The following is a 17,259-nucleotide window of genomic DNA, read 5'->3' on the forward strand; positions in this document are numbered from 1 at the left end:
GCTAATTTTATTGAACCGAAAGATCTCTCATTAAGTAATTTTTTCTTCTGTTTTTCTGTATTTTCTTAAAATGAACTCTCTGTCTCCATTATTGTTGAAACAGAACAATAAAATTTAGGTCTTAAATTAAGCTATAAAAAAACCCTTTTAAACCAAAAGAAATTATTTCAAACAAAAGCAATAATAATGGAGGCTTCCAATCTTTCTCCATTGCTTTTGTTCTTCTTCTACTTCTCACTATTGCAAACTTCCATCATTGCCACAAAAAAGGTTCGATAAGTTTGATAAATTTCATCTATCCTAAGTTCCACTCATCTTTATATAATCGATCCAATTGTTCAACCTCAGTTTGTAACGTGATAAACTTTTTTTAAAAGAAATTGTTTTTTCATTGTGTGATTGAATGTGTTTTGCATAAAGGTAGATGCAGTCAGGATACACCCAAATATTGGACATATTTGTTTGTTCGAATCTCTATATTCTTTTATTGATCATTTATTTCTTTTTACATGGTGTGTGGTGCAGTCTTACATTGTTTACTTGGGTTCGGAACGCTCCTCTTCTCTGGATCCTTCCTCTTTATCGGAGCATTCCCGACAAGTGACCGCGTTTCATTATGATTTGTTGGGAACTTTATTGGGAAGGTAAGAGAATAGTCGTTTTACGTTTGAAATAACACTCCTAAATTTAAAAAATAGAATGAAGAATTGTTTAATTTAATTATTTAGATTGGATTGAATTGGTAAAATTCATAGATAAGAAATCAATTATCTATATTTGATGAATAATTATTGCCTTAGCGTTATGATTTCTTCAGGATCACATATGTTTGAGTTTAATAATCAAACTATTAACATTTAAGATGTTAATTAGTAGTTTATCAATTGAGTTATGCTCGTACGATCATAAAACCCAAATTTAATGAACCAGTTCAATTTGTTTCTCATGCATGAATTAATATATTTTGATTTCATCTCTTATAATTAATTTTCTTTGATTTCTTTCACTTGTAAATAGTCAAAAGATGACTGAGGAAGCGATTTTCTACTCCTATACTACAAGTTTCAATGGTTTCGCAGCCAAACTTGATGAGAAAGAAGCCGCAAATCTAGCAAGTAAAAATACTTTACATCTTTCTTTTACGTTGTTTATGCCTATTATTTTCCTATTTAAATTTTAATTATATAGATAACCATTTCATTTTTTATTTTTGGTTTTTTAAAGTTAAATCTATTTTCTCCCTATTTTTTATAATTAATTATTTGCATCTTTCTTAAGATACAAGAATTAAATTCTTAGCCAAATTCAAAAATAAAAACAAGTCTTTAAAAACTATTTTTTTTAGTTTTTTAAACCATTGGAAAAAAGTAATAACAAATAAAGAAATTTAGAGGCGGAAGTAGTATCAATGAGCTTAATTTTCAAAATCCAAAATCAAAAATTGTACCAAATAGGGCCATAGGTATTTGCTCATATGTTAGATTTGTATAATCTAGGATTAAGAGCTCGTTTGATAAGATTTTTTGTTATTGCTTTTTATATATAATTTTTTTGACCGTTTGGTAATCAGTTCTTCATTTTCATTCTATAACATTTTAAATTGAAAATGTAAAGATTTTAAATGAAAATAAGTTTTTAAAGTAAGTATTGAAAATTTGATGATGCATTTTATTAGTAAAAAAAAGGCTAGAAAGAATACTTATTTTTATGTTTTGAAACTAAAAATGGAAACGGAAACAAGAAACAATAATTTTTTTCTTTTTATGAATACAAAAAACAATAAATTTGATTTGGTTGTTTCCAAAATTTGTATACACAACTTTGAAAACTTTTCTCAAAAAATGAGCTACTAAGGGACTTTAAAAAAAGTTTATATATATACACAAATTGATTGTATTTATTGCAATTTTGTATGTCAATAAAGGGACATTATTTCCTTTAATATGGTAGTTTTTTTTTAACTTGTAATAAATATCGCACTTTTCAAACTATTTAAAAAGCTAATATTGTATTTTTTTTTTTTTAACTTGTTATAAAAATATAAACGGTTTTTAAATATAGAAAAATAATCAAAATTTTCATAAATATGGTAAAATATTCTAAACACGGATAGACTACTATCATCTATCACTAACAGACTCTGAAAGATGTCTATCAATGTTTATCACTAATAGATGTCTATCAATGTCTATCAGTGTCTATCACTGATAGATTGTGATGTTTTACTATATTTGTAAATATTTTCATCAGTTTTGTCATTCAAAACATTTTTTCTAAAATTGCATTATATGGCAAATACATTTTAAGAAACCAAAATCATGACTTCAATTTTTTTGTAATTGCAGGTGTGACAATCACATAGCAATTATAGTGATCATACAAATCAGATAGCAATCACATAATAATCACATAGAAATCAGATAGCAATCAAATTTTCAGACGGAAGTTTTTTGTCATATTTGTAAAAAAAAAAAAAAAAAAAAAAAAAAAAAAAAAGAACTTAAAAACACGCGCCCAATTTTCAATTTATTTTTTATTAAAGTTACAATTGCCCCAAATATTATGGTTTTCAAGCTATTTATAAAAGTACATTGTTGTTTTAAATATTTGGGGTTCATACGTAGATGTAGTAGTAGGAGGAAGGAGCACGTGCTCGACAACCACACCAACCCTAGGATTTTAAATTTTTCACAAAGATCATTTGTTGAATAGACAAAAAAATTTCTAGATATTTAATACTACCATAGTTAAATAAGTAGTTTGAAAACTATAATATTATGCATCTTTGTGTATCCCATTCAATTATTCGATCTTAACTTTTATGTGGTAAAACTTTTCTTACTTATTTTAAAAAAATATTCTTGAATTTTGTGTGGTTATGTATGTAATTAGAGTGGAATATGCAAGCAAATATGACTTTTTCTAATTAAGTTTAAGAAACTACAATATTATAATATTGACACAAGCGTTTTTGTGACAAAAACCTAGAAACAAGAAAGAAGAACCGAAATGGTTTGTAAAGTGAACTTCAATAAAGAGAAGTTGTTTTAAATGTCAAAACTGCTGAAAATATTTTCAAATATAGCAAAATGTCATAGTCTATCAGTGTATGCACTATAATAGACATATGATGATAATAGTCTAATAGTGTGTAGCAATGTCTATGTTGTAGATCGGCTATTTCATCGTCGTATTTTGTTGTTGATGTTGTTTTAAAAACATTGATAGGAAACCCTAAGGTGATATCAGTGTTTGAAAACAAGGCAAGAAAATTGCACACAACACGGTCATGGAATTTCCTTGGAGTGGAGAACGATGTAGGAATTCCCTCAAACTCCATTTGGAATGCTGCAAAGTTTGGTCAAGATATAATCATAGCCAACATTGACACAGGTTTTATTTTACCTCAATTTTCCCTTTACTATTTACTTTTTCATTAAAAAAATATATATTATTGTTATCAAGTTTTTGACGTATTTTCAAATATCCAAATTAAGTTCTATAGAATTTAGTTAAAAAGTCAAATGTAACGGGACTTAAACATATGACTTCTTTAGACCACCTGCTCTCATACCATATTAAATCATTAATTGATCTAAAAGTTTAAACTAGTGGATATAAGCAAATTTAATTATATTATCTAACAGATAGTTCAAAAAATGTATTTAATAAAATGTGAGAAATGCAAGTATGTATTTTCAAATACAGAAAATTGATTAAGGTCTCGTTTGATAATCATTTTGTTATTCTCAAAAATAGAAAACTGATCAATGTCTCATTTGATAATCATTTTGTTTTTTATTTTTAAAAATTTAAGCGTACATTATTTTCATAACTTTTTTTGTTACCTTCTTTTTACTAACATTTTTAAAATCCAAATCTAGTTTTGAAGACTAAAAAAAGTTTTAGAAAATAGAATTAATTTAAGAATTCAAGTATTTCTTTAATATCATAGGATGAAATTTAAAAGAAAACAAACCTAAGAAAAGAAACAACTGGAAAACAGAAAATTAACAAAAAACAAGACCTAAAAAACCAAATTCTAATCAATCCTAGCCAAGGGCAAGCAATTCCAAAAAACTACTTTACAAACTAATAACTTAAATAGAAAAATACTTTTTTGGTCTCTAAATTTTTTTGTCTAGTTTCTATTTAGTCTCTAATTTTCAAAATATTACACATTTAGTTCTTAAAGTTTTGAGTTTAGTTTTAATTTAGTAACTAGGTTTCAAAATGCTACAATTTTAGTTTTGATATTTGAATTTTGCTTCAATTTGGTCCCTGTGTCCCGAGGTTTACACTTTTAACATCAATTTTTCACTAAATACTCATTTTTCGTCTTTTAGAGTTAATTTATGTTAATAAATTAAAAATCGTTAAAAGAATTATAATGAATTAAGTTTCACTACTTTTATCACTTTTAACATTAAATTTAAAATTGTACTTCTAGTTATTTTTAATTAATTAATAAAAATTGACATGAATGATTGAAAGTAAGTACTTAATGAAAAATTGATGTTAAAAATGTAAAATCTTGAAATCCATTGACCAAAATGAAACAAAATTCAAATTTCAAGGGTAAAATTGTAATATTTTGAAACTTAGGAAATAGATTGAAACAAAACTCAAAACTTAAGAACTAAATGTATAACCTTTTAAAACTTAGAGACCAAATAGAAACTATAGTCAAAACCAATGGACCAAAAAGATATTATTCCCTAAATTAAAATTAAATGTGAAATATAAAGTTCTTATCAATTGAATAGTCAAAGTTTTAGATATATGTTCACAACTAAGAGATTTGATTTAATTTGATGTTCAACTAAATATAAAAAATACGAGGAAATCGAAGTATAACTATATTGGTTAAGACATTCATGTTCGAAAAGATGGTTCAAATTTCAAATTTCTTTGATCGTACTCATTGATTTCTTCATATGATTGGAAAATTTGGTGTTGTGTGTGTGTGTGTCAAGGTGTTTGGCCAGAATCAAAGAGCTTTAGTGATGAAGGGTATGGACCTGTGCCATCAAAGTGGAGGGGAATTTGTCAAACCGACTCCAACTTCCATTGCAATAGGTTTCATCTATTTTCATCTTTCATAATTTAATATTTTCACTCTATTTTTCACTTTATTTTCAATATTATTTACTTCAAATATTACCATAGCTAAAACAATATATATATATATATGTGCATATGTATCACAATCAACATACATTTCTTTTATGTTATTATATTCTTTCTTACTCGTATTTTCTATTGATGCATTCTCGTTTAATTCAAATATCTTTTTGAAAAAAAGGATTATTTAAGATAATGAAATTTTTTTTCTTTAATCATAAAAAACAAACAAAAAAAAGATAATTATTTTAAAACGGTTGAAAATATTTTCAAATATAATAAAGTGTCACTATCAATATATGTCAATTATAGGGATGTTCGTGGGAATTTATTCAATTCAATCAAGTCTTATCAAATAATAAATTCAACCCAATCCGACCTTGAAAATTTTGGATTTGGCGAAGTAATATGTTAATATGTAAAAGAATTTGGTTAATTATCTTCACGTATTGAAATAAGATTAGCAAATTTATTTTAATTATAATGTGAAAATTTTGTCCCATTCAAAAACTATTTTAAATTATTGATGGATAATAAATAATCTAAAAAAATCATTGAAATTAAAATAAATATATGTCTATATAATTGTATTGGAAGTAAAAGAAAATACTTTTAAATATTAATAATGAGTTCGGATTAGTTCTGATGATTTGGGTTATATTTTTGAACCATGAATCATTGATGGAATTTTTCGAGTTGGTTTTTTAAATTATTCAATTTATTCAAAAGAATTATTTAAATAAATTGAAATTTTGAAATTTTGATGCAAAATCCAGAAAGCTCATCGGAGGAAGATATTTCTACAAAGGATATGTAGCCGCCGGAGGCACTCTCAATGCCACTTCACTCACCGTACGCGACCACGACGGTCATGGAACCCACACTCTCTCAACCGCCGCCGGAAACTTCGTCACCGGAGCCAACGTTTTCGGCCACGGCAGCGGCACGGCCAAAGGCGGTGCTCCAAAAGCCCGGGTCGCCGCCTACAAGGTCTGCTGGCCTCCATTCTTAGGCTCACAATGTTTGGACGCCGATATTCTCGCCGCTTTCGAAGCCGCTGTCGCCGATGGAGTAGACGTCATATCGACTTCCCTTGGTGGAGCTGCTGATGAATATTTCAACGATCCACTTGCTATCGCCGCCTTCCACGCCGTTCAACAAGGCGTCGTCGTCGTCTTCTCAGCTGGAAACTCCGGTCCTTTTCCGATGACCGTCACCAATATTGCCCCCTGGATAAACACCGTCGCGGCGGGCACCGTGGACAGAGATTTCGCCAGTAATGTGGCGCTTGGAAACAAAGAAGCATCTGAAGGTATACTCATCTTTTAGGGTTTCATATAATTTTGAGAAAATGTTTACCAGTTTCTGCCCTAATGTTAGGCCATTTTTTTTTCCATTGGTAGGGTGTTAGCCTTTCTTCAATTGCTCCATTACCGAAGAAGTTCTATCCATTGATTGATTCTGTGAATGCGAAACTCAGCAATGTCACCGAATTCCATGCGTGAGTTCTTGAGATTTTTCATAGTTTTGGTAACTGTTTCTTTTCAATGACTAGTTTGAGAACCTGGTTAAAAATCTTTATAACATAAATTTTTAAATAGATATATATACATATATGTTTTATTTGGTTAATTTATAATGAATATGAAATGTGTTAGACGCGGTTGAAAATCTATTAAACATAGTTTTCTAGGTTGAATTATAAATAGTTGAACTAATATAATCTTTATTGATTTTAAATTGTAAATATTGGACATAAAGTTCAAAAGTAATAGAAGTAATAGAAGAGATAAAATGAAGTTAGATACTTCCGTTTCTAATTTTAAATTTTGTTGAGTGAAATGAAATAAGACATTAAACACATCTTTTAAAAGATAAAATGTGAAAGGATACAAGAAAAAACTAAAAAATATAGATATTCTATGAAAGACTTTACATATTTCTTAAACGATATGAGGACAAAATGGGAATTGTTAGAAGCTTCAAGGATAAAAAAAAAGGCAGAGAAGTTCTCCGTCATAGCCACTTTTAATATAGTATAGATGTAGATATAGATATTGAAGTATAGATGTAGATATAGATATTGAAGTATAGATGTAGATTATGAGTTTGTAATGCGTTTATTTGCAGCCGATTTTGCGGCGAGGGGACGCTTGATCCGATGAAGGTGAAAGGAAAGATAGTGATTTGCCAAGTAGGGGAGATTGAAGGAGTAGAAAAGAGCTATCAAGCTGCTCGAGCTGGTGCTGTGGGAGTAATTGTGGCTAACGATATTGAAAAAGGAGACGAAATTTATCCCGAATTACACTTCATTCCAGCTTCTGATATTACCAATAACGATGCTCAATTACTCCAAAAATACCTCAACTCCACCACAACACCAATGGCTCATTTAACCAAGGTCAAAACATTGCTGAATATCAAACCAGCTCCAATCATTGCTACCTTCTCTTCCAGAGGCCCCAACCCAATTGATCCCTTCATTCTCAAGGTTTGTTTCCTTCCCAATTCTTCTTATTATTTCTTGTTTTGGAACTTTTATTTATTACTCTGTTTTGGCTCTCTGTTGTAGCCTGATATAACAGCACCTGGTGTGAATATATTGGCTTCTTATTCCACTGGAAATGCTCCGACGTTCTCCTCCAACGACCAACGTCGCATTCCTTTTAATGTTATCTCTGGCACTTCCATGTCTTGCCCTCACATTGCGGGTATTGCCGGCCTTCTTAAGTCCATTCATCCTGATTGGAGCCCCGCTGCCATCAAATCTGCTATTATGACCACTGGTAAGCTTGCTGCCTCCTTGTGCTTTCTCAAGTTATGTCTCCTCCTTTATACGGTTGAAGTGTTGATATAATTAACTTTACTATAACCCACTTAAGGTTTTGAATACTTACTATATCAGCTTAAGGTTTTGAATCAGTTGGTGATTTAATATGGTATCAAAGTAGGAGGTTTTGTGTTCAAATGCTATGTCATTTCCTCCTCTAGTTAATATTGATTTTCGCTTGTTGGATCTTCTACAAAATTTTCAAGCATGAGGGAAAGTGTTAAAGTGTTGATATAATTAAATTTACCATAACCTATCGACTTGAGCGTTTGGGTCAATCGGTGATCTTTCTAGATTAATGATTTATTCTTTTGCAGCCAAAACAAGGGGCAACAACTTGCAAACGATTCTCGACTCGACGAAACTCAAAGCCACGTCGTACGCTTATGGCGCAGGAATGGTACATCCAAATGATGCGAGGGACCCTGGCCTTGTTTATGATACCACTATTGAAGATTACTTAAATTTCTTGTGTGCTCGAGGCTATAATGCAATGGAAATGAAAAAATTCTATGCTAAGCCATTTAATTGTGTTAAATCATTCAAAGCCACAGATCTCAACTACCCGTCGATCTCGGTTGGGGTACTGAGAATTGGTGCTCCCGTGACGATCAATAGAAGAGTTAAGAGTGTGGGAAGTCCAGGCACATATGTTGCACGAGTCAAGGTGTCACCTGGAGTTGCGGTTTTGGTTGAGCCAAGGACGTTGCAGTTTAGTAGTGTGGGTGAAGAGAAGGCCTTCAAGGTTGTATTGCAAAACACAGGGAAAGTGAAACGTGGAGATGTGTTTGGAACATTGATTTGGTCTGATGGGAAGCATTTTGTTAGAAGTCCCATTGCAGTACATTTGGGACCATGATTGATCAAATTGTTTTTAAGTATTTGAAACTAAGTTGTGGATGGAAATTTTAAATTTTCGCCCCTAAATTATGGAGTTTTATCTATTTAAATCATTAACAAATGATTATATTGGTTTAAACCCTAACTTTTAACATTCATATAGTTGTAGGAGTGGAAGATGAATACAAAACTTTTGACGTTTAATTCTAAGTTATAATTTAAACTGAGTTCAAGGGGTCTATGAGTCTGTTGGGGGCTGCAGTTATGGATCGTTGGGATAATCTTTCAGGGATTGGAGTGGTTTCTCGTTGGATTCCTCCTCCTACCCTTAGATTATCCTGCGATGGGGGTGGGGGCATTGGGTTGGGTTTTGACCTATTGATGGTGGAGGTTTGAGTTATAGTTGAGGGGTTGAAGGTTTAATTTTCTGGGGGCTATTTCACATCATTGTTGAGTCTGATAGCTTATATGCAATCCGATTATTAGGAGGTCAATTTGACCAATGTTCATTTTTTGGTGGAGGAGATTAAGGAGTTGAATAAGGACGGAAGAGTGTGATAATTGATAATTCAGTCATGTAGAGTGTTCATAGAATCAGCTGGTCGGTCGGTTGGTTAAATGGTCAATGAGTTAGGCTTGTTTTGGTGAGAGGATTTCTTCCATTGGATTTGTCAATTTTTTAGATGGATCGTTGTTGTCTTGTTTAATTCCTTTGGTATGATTTTGTCTAAAAACAAGTATAATTTAACATGAAGACATAAATTTTAAAATTAGATTATGGAAATAAATAAACAACTTTTTCTATTCAAACTTTAAGTTGATTATTAAAAAAAAAAAAACATTAGTCTACCAATTTAATATTTGTAACTTATATCAATAATAAATTAAATAATAGAGTTTAATAAGATTTGAATTAAATAATATCTGTAACATTAAATTAAATAAATAATTAATAATACTAATTATAGTTGTTGGATTCATGGTGTAGCATTGTAACGTAGTCTAATGAGGAACGTGAAGGATTAACCATGAAAGAATAAGAGTAAAATTGAAAAGGAAGATATATATGGAAGACGTGTGTATATATAGTGAGCATAATTTAATGGTGATTATCATGTATTATCCTTCATGAGATCAAAAATTCAATCTTTATCGTCATATTTTATTGTACGTTCTATATATATATATAGTATAATCCCTCTCACACACAATGTTTTCTTTTTCCTTTTAGAAAAGCTAATCTATTTAAAGTACGTGTACTAATTTGGATATTTTTGTTTCAGAAAGGAAAAAATAATAAGTTGGATTAAATTAAAGCACGATTTAAAGTACAAGAATAAAAATAAAAAAAATAGCTGTTTAAAAAAAAAAAAAACTGGGCTGTTGATTTTTTAGAAATTTACCTCTTGATTGATAATGCATAGAATATACCTATTGAGTTCAACTCGCATTGACTGTAATTTGATTAGTTAAGATAACATAAATAATGCACTAAAAAAAGGTTGAAAATAACTTTTAGTCCCTAAACTTTCATAGAAGTAACGATATAGTCTTTAAACTTTGATTTATAACAATTTAGTCTCTAAACTTTTACTATGTAACAATTTAGTCCCTATTGTACAATTAATGATAAAATTTAATGAGATTTCATGCATAAATAAACCGTTAAATCGATTAGAGACTTAATATTTTTGCAAAATATAAGGTCTACATCATAAATTTTTAAAAATTGTCATCGAATTTTGATTAAATATTTTACATGAGGGACAAAATTGTTACAATTTTGAAAGTATAAGGACTAAATTGTTACATATTAAAGTTCGGGGACCAAATCGTTACAACATTGAAAGTACAGATATTAAATCGTTACAAACTAAACCTTAAGGACTAAATGGTTGCTCTCAAGAAAGTTAAGAGACCAAAGTGATTTTTAACCTAAAAAAAACATAGATAATGTGTCATGGGACAAAAGGAAAAAAAAAAGTGCAATGGCAATACAAGACAATGATCAGATATTTGCAAAAAGGATGAAGTTTTTTATTTTTTATTTTTTAGTATCAATCGATGTAGAGGGATTTGAACTACGAACCTCTTGGTCCTTAGTACATACAGATACCAGTTGAGTTAAGCTCTGGTTGACCGAACTTCAAAATTAAAAAGAGAACTCGAATGTTTTGCAGAATGCAAAGATTCCATCCCTATCCTTAAAAAAGCTAAGCAGCTGCAAGAAAATACCTATTTTTTGGAAGTTGTAATGGCCAAATATGAAAAAAATATCATCTAATCATCTTCTTTCCCTCTTATATCTAACATGATCATTGCTAAGGATTCCACACTTTTAGAGCAATAACTGCTTTTAAATTCTCTTCATTTTCTTTCCATAATTATCCAAATCATCCTCTTGTAACTTCTTCATCACACCAAGACTTTCCACCATTTCTGCCTCTTGATCTTCCCCATTCTCTTGAAATTTAATGACCATTTCAAAACTTTCTATAAGTAAAATGAACAGTCAAATCTGAAAAACATTTGTTATTATAAAGGTGAAAAGAATGGAAGGAGTTCATCATTCAGAAGATTCTTCAAGTAAAAAGCCATGGAGGCTTTCAATCTATCTTCATTGCTTTTGTTGTTTTTTCTTTTCCCTTTGTTGCAAACTTCCACCATTGCCACCCAAAAGGCAAGCTAATGATCATTGATGAATCTGCTTTGAGAAAATATGTTTATATATTTTGAATTTTCAATCTAAAATGAAAATTCTTGTTAATCTTGTGCAGTCTTACATTGTTTACTTGGGATCACATTCACACGGGTCGAATCCTTCTTCGGTCGATCTTCAAATCGCAACAGAATCTCACTATAGTTTACTTGGATCATTGTTAGGAAGGTGGAGCTTATTATAGTTTTTGTCATACAATCAGCAAGATTTCTCTAATGCCAATTTATTTAATCCTCACTCTTGTTTTTCGTTTCTATGTATAGCAATGAGGCAGCCAAGGAAGCAATTTTCTACTCATACAACAGACATATCAATGGCTTTGCAGCCATGCTTGACCATAAAGTAGCAGAAGATTTAGCAAGTAAAACAATTCATCCAATGCTAAATATGAATTTATTTGACTTTTGTCCTCTGTTTCTTCATTTTAATCCCTTATAGTAACACTCCTCCATTTTTTTCTCTTTGTGTGTTTGTTGGTAATCAAAATACATGACTTGCATATCATGACAGGAAATCCTGCTGTGGCATCTGTTCATGAGAACAAAGGAAGAAAACTGCACACAACAAGTTCATGGAAATTTCTTGGAGTAGAGCATGATGATGGAATTCCTACAAAATCTATTTGGAATCTTGCAAGTTTTGGTGAATCTACAATCATTGCCAACCTTGACACAGGTTGCTCCTGTTTCTATTCCAAGTTTTTGAACTTTCTGCAATTTTCTTTCTCTAATCGGCTAAGAAGTATAGACACTTTAGTTTGGCTAGCGTGTTCATATCCGACACGTGTTGACCACTTGAACACACCGACATTTGTTGTACACCCTTGTTTAGTAACATATGTGGTAGACAAACATGCATCAAACACTTTTTTCATATACTAAATAGACACATAAAACAATATAATTTGATAGTGATACATATTTTAAAAAATATGTTGTTGTCATATACATGTTCAAAATTTTCAAAAAATGGTGCGATGCCGTGTCTGTGTCGTTCATGCTTCTTTGCTCATTGGTATCGGTACAGGCGTTTGGCCAGAATCAAAGAGTTTCAGTGATGAAGGATATGGACCTGTTCCCACAAGATGGAAAGGAAGTTGTGAGGGTGGCTCCAAATTTCATTGCAACAGGTAACTTACACAAAATGCTGCTTCATTGTCTTTCTTCATTTCTTTCTACCACTGTAATTGTAAAGTTTTAAAAACACAGGAAGCTGATTGGAGCAAGGTATTTCAACAAAGGGTATGCAGCTTATGTGGGATCTCTCAATGCAACCTATGAAACAGCAAGAGACCATGATGGACATGGAACACACACTTTATCAACTGCTGGAGGCAATTTCATTTCAGGAGCTAATGTATTTGGGAATGGTAATGGCACTGCAAAAGGAGGGTCCCCTAAAGCCCTTGTTGCTGCCTATAAAGTATGCTGGCCTCCAGTGGATTCTGGTGGTAGTTGTTTTGATGCTGACATTTTAGCAGCCATTGAAGCTGCTATTAGTGATGGAGTTGATGTTCTTTCACTTTCACTTGGTGGAGATTCCAAAGATTTTTCCGACGACGTAGCAGCTATCGGTGCCTTCCATGCCGTTCAACAAGGTATTGTCGTCGTTTGTTCTGCAGGAAACTCTGGACCGGCTCCAGGGACTGTAGAAAATGTGGCACCCTGGATCTTTACTGTGGGTGCTAGCACAATCAACAGAGAGTTTACCAGTTATGTGGCCCTTGGAAACAAGAAGCATATCAAGGTACACATCTTAATTCATTTCTAACTCAAAGGCTCTATTTTACCTTGTTTTTGCTGTCTTTAATGCCCTTCAATTGTTGATACAAGGGTGCAAGTCTTTCTGATAAAATATTGCCAGCCCAGAAATTCTATCCATTGATCAGTGCTGCATATGCAAAAGCAAACCATGTCTCTTTCGATGACGCGTGAGTATAGTTTCAATTTGGCTTGATTACTATATTTTCTATGTATATTTTAATAGTTTCTTGTCCAGAAAAATGTATATTTTAATAAACATGTCCTCATCGTATTCGTGTCTCATATTGTATTCGTACTTCTTAAACAATGACAGTAATCATATTAGATTGAGCAAACTTTGATGAATCCTTGCAGCCAACTGTGTGAGGAGGGGTCACTTGATCCCAGAAAGGTAAAAGGGAAGATTATAATTTGCCTTAGAGGGGAAAATGCAAGAGTGGATAAAGGTTATGTGGCAGCTCAAGCAGGTGCTGTTGGAATGATTCTTGCTAACACTGAGCAAAATGAGGATGAACTTATAGCTGATGCACACCTACTTCCTGTTTCCCATGTAAGCTATACTGATGGCCAATCAATCTACCAATACATCAATTCCACCAAGTAAGAAACTCCATCTACTCTCATCAATTCCCATACTTATTACAAAAATCCTATTTTTTACCTGTTGGAATCCCTTGAATCTTTTATCTGATGCTTCGAACGATCAAATACACGAGTCTCACTATATAAACTCTCTAACCCTAGAGACATCATTAGTCTGTAATTTGAACTATTCTTCCTTTGCCTGTAGACGTAGCTAACACACTGTTGGTGAACCACGTAAATCTCAATGTTGATTCGTTATTGTTTACACTTTTTTATCTATTTGTATTTATTGATTACATAGCATACTTATTCACAAAACTTATGTTTTCTTTACCTTAACCAGAACTCCAATGGCTTACATGACTCATGCAAGAACAGAGCTGGGAATCAAACCAGCACCAGTTATGGCTTCATTCTCATCAAGAGGTCCCAACACGATGGAGGAGTCAATACTCAAGGTTTTCATTCCTAAAACTGTATAACATTCAGTGTTCAACAACACATCATATTTTGAGTTTGTTTCTCATATTTTCTTGTTTCTGCAGCCTGATATAACAGCACCTGGTGTCAATATCCTAGCAGCCTATTCTGAAGATGCATCGCCAAGCGGTTCGTCGTTTGATAATCGTCGAATTCCATTTAATATAGTATCTGGAACTTCCATGTCATGTCCCCACATTTCTGGTATTGTTGGCCTTCTCAAGACTCTTTATCCAAAATGGAGTCCAGCAGCTATCAAATCTGCAATCATGACCACAGGTACATTCTAAATATTAAATCTTAACAAGCATGTAAAAGTAGGACCAACGTTGATTAGATATGCAACGAAGACTTATTCAAGTATACTAAATGGAGGCACATGTGACAAAAATAATAAATTTTAAGAGTAAAATACATCAAACTAATTTTTTAAGCACGTAAATGTGTAAACCCCTTGACTTCGACTTTCCTTCTTGTATAGCAATGATATATACTTTATAAAAATGTGTACTTTAATAAATGTATTAGTGTTGGTGTCTAAGATTTTAGAAAACTTTAACGGTGTCATGTCCTTGTCTCATATCTATATCTGTGTACTTTTTAGATTAAATCATTACGTAAATAGAGATGAAGGGTTGGCTATGTTAAAGTATTGATATAATTAAATCTACCGTAACTCATTAACTAAACTTTTGAGTTCAGTAGTGATTCAAGAAGTCCTCTATGTTCAAACTCCTGTAATGTCATTTCCTACCTTATTAGATCTTTTGCATATTTCTAAGCCTATAAATCAAAGGAAATGTTAAAGTATTAATTGTTGGAATGCCTTGAATCTGTTGTCTTACCTTAGGATTTAGAGGGATGCTATATATAAACCCTCTATCCTATTACCGTATTTGCATCTGTGTTATTTGATATTTCTCTCTAATAATAAAAAATGCTCTCTCTCTACCCGTAGATGTAACTAACACGCTGTTAGTTAATCAGGTAAATCTTTGTTCTTTATTCTTTGCTCGTTGATTTGTTTTTGTCATAATATAAATATAGTTAAATTTATCGTAACCCATTGGCTTCAAAGTACTAGTAGTTGGACCTAACTCATCTAACCTCTCTTAATAAAATCTTGCAAACTAAAATCTCTCTTTCAATTTCCTTTCTGCAGCTGAAACCAGAGCCAATGACAAACATCCAATACTAAATACAGAGGAGCTCAAAGCCAACCCATTTGCATATGGTGCAGGACATGTCCAGCCCAACAGAGCAATGAACCCTGGGCTTGTTTATGACCTTACCACCAAGGACTACTTGAATTTCTTATGTGTTCTAGGTTACAACAAAACACAAATCAGCAAATTCTCGAATACGTCGTTCGTTTGTTCGAAGTCATTCAAACTAACAGATTTCAACTACCCATCAATCTCCATACCCAACATGAAACCAGGCCTTGTAACAATCAAAAGAAGAGTTAAGAATGTGGGAAAGCCAAGCACTTATGTTGCTAGAGTGAAGGTACCCCCAGGAGCATCAGTTTCAGTTAAGCCAAGTACATTGAAGTTTACTGGAATTGATGAAGAGAAGAGTTTCAAAGTTATTGTGGGGAGTGTTGCAGATAACAAGCATAGTAGAGGCTATGTATTTGGGTCTTTAGTATGGGAAGATGGGAAGCATCATGTTAGAAGCCCAATTGTAGTGAATTTGGGATGATTTGGTAAAAGAAAAACATGATGGTGATGGATCATTATATTTCTTTTGAACAAGTTTTTTTCTACCTAAATTCTACTGTTTACAAGTCCTATGATAATGGATTCTTCTTTTTCTTTTTTTCTTGCTCTCTTTCACCTTAAATTATCTAAAATAGATTGATGCAAATGCAAACTAGTTTGTAGAAACTGCAACAATTATGGTTTGTTAAAATTGCTCGAACCAGAGTCGAGAGTTGAGAGGTCGTTAACATACCCTATACACACCATTATTAGAAACTATTAATTGGCTAAATAATGGGAAGATCGAGGGTAAATAATCAAGGACAACTATCTCGACCTTTTGGGTAAAACTAAAAGTAAAGTCATGAGATTTATGTCCAAAATAGAAAATATTATATCATTGTGGAAATATGTTGGAGGATTTGTTCTCCCTTAAAGAAACTATAGAATTTTTGTTATTTTGAACTCGGTGTTCCAATGACCATATATTTTTAAGTTAATTCTTTAATGCATACGAAGAATGTAGTTTACTTTATTTGTCATTTTACACAATTGAATGTAAGAGAATGAGAGATTCATGATATACGAGAAATATATATATGAAAATTCTCCCCACGGCAAATTTTTTTCTTGAAAGGAGAGAAATTGCATTATAAATAAGAAAAAAATTATTCGTACATCTTAAGAAAAGGAACTACTTAAGGACATATTTAAGTATAACTCAATTGATATAATTAAGTGCCACTTTGAAATCCATATAGTAAGGTCACAAGTTTAATTATCTTGTACCGAAGAAAAATAAAAAGGTTTGATTCTCAACTCTCATTTTCAATTATATTAATTATCATCCCATTAAAGTTCATACGGAGAGGCGACCCATTTGAAGGGCATGTTTGGATTGACTAGAGTTTTTTTAAAAAATAATTTTATTTAAACTCTTTTGATAAAAACTATTTAAAATACACTTTGAAAGTGTTTCAAAAGCTATTTCAAGTAGTTGTCAAACATTCTAAATTGTTTTCAAAATGACTTATTTTCAAATTTAAATTCTCTTCAACCGAACACACCCGGAAAGTAGGGTGTTAAAACAAAGTTGGAAAAAATTAATTTACCTTAAAGTAACATGCATGTATATAATTAATATCTTAAAATTTTCAACTAATTAATAATTAGAAAAATAATTAGTTTTTACTCTACACTACCCTATTCAATAAA

The 17,259-nt window shown here is 31.7% G+C and overlaps 1 protein-coding gene across 1 annotated transcript; it reads left to right on the forward strand.

The window, feature by feature from the left end:
* The first annotated feature begins 186 nt into the window (after positions 1–186).
* LOC120090550 lies at positions 187–16,122 on the forward strand. Its single transcript, XM_039048275.1, has 22 exons — positions 187–270; positions 526–644; positions 1,018–1,115; positions 3,229–3,393; positions 4,977–5,079; positions 5,901–6,426; positions 6,528–6,625; positions 7,255–7,615; positions 7,697–7,910; positions 8,272–8,810; positions 9,029–9,161; positions 11,389–11,474; positions 11,572–11,681; positions 11,777–11,874; positions 12,024–12,188; positions 12,540–12,642; positions 12,722–13,259; positions 13,346–13,443; positions 13,631–13,876; positions 14,205–14,319; positions 14,407–14,620; positions 15,504–16,122. The coding sequence occupies exons 1-22, from the start codon at positions 187–189 to the stop codon at positions 16,043–16,045; spliced, it is 4,755 nt and encodes a 1,584-aa protein (XP_038904203.1). The 3' UTR covers positions 16,046–16,122.
* Positions 16,123–17,259: the final 1,137 nt, after the last annotated feature.

Source organism: Benincasa hispida, chromosome 11, assembly GCF_009727055.1.
Source record: "Benincasa hispida cultivar B227 chromosome 11, ASM972705v1, whole genome shotgun sequence".
Lineage (NCBI taxonomy): Eukaryota > Viridiplantae > Streptophyta > Magnoliopsida > Cucurbitales > Cucurbitaceae > Benincasa > Benincasa hispida.

Coding starts and splice junctions, on each gene's coding strand:
- LOC120090550 (XM_039048275.1), top strand. CDS start 187: ATGGAGGCTTCCAATCTTTCTCCATTGCTTTTGTTCTTCTTCTACTTC. Junction 11,875..12,023: donor AGTAGCAGAAGATTTAGCAA/GTAAAACAATTC, acceptor ATATCATGACAG/GAAATCCTGCTGTGGCATCT. Junction 13,444..13,630: donor CATGTCTCTTTCGATGACGC/GTGAGTATAGTT, acceptor GAATCCTTGCAG/CCAACTGTGTGAGGAGGGGT.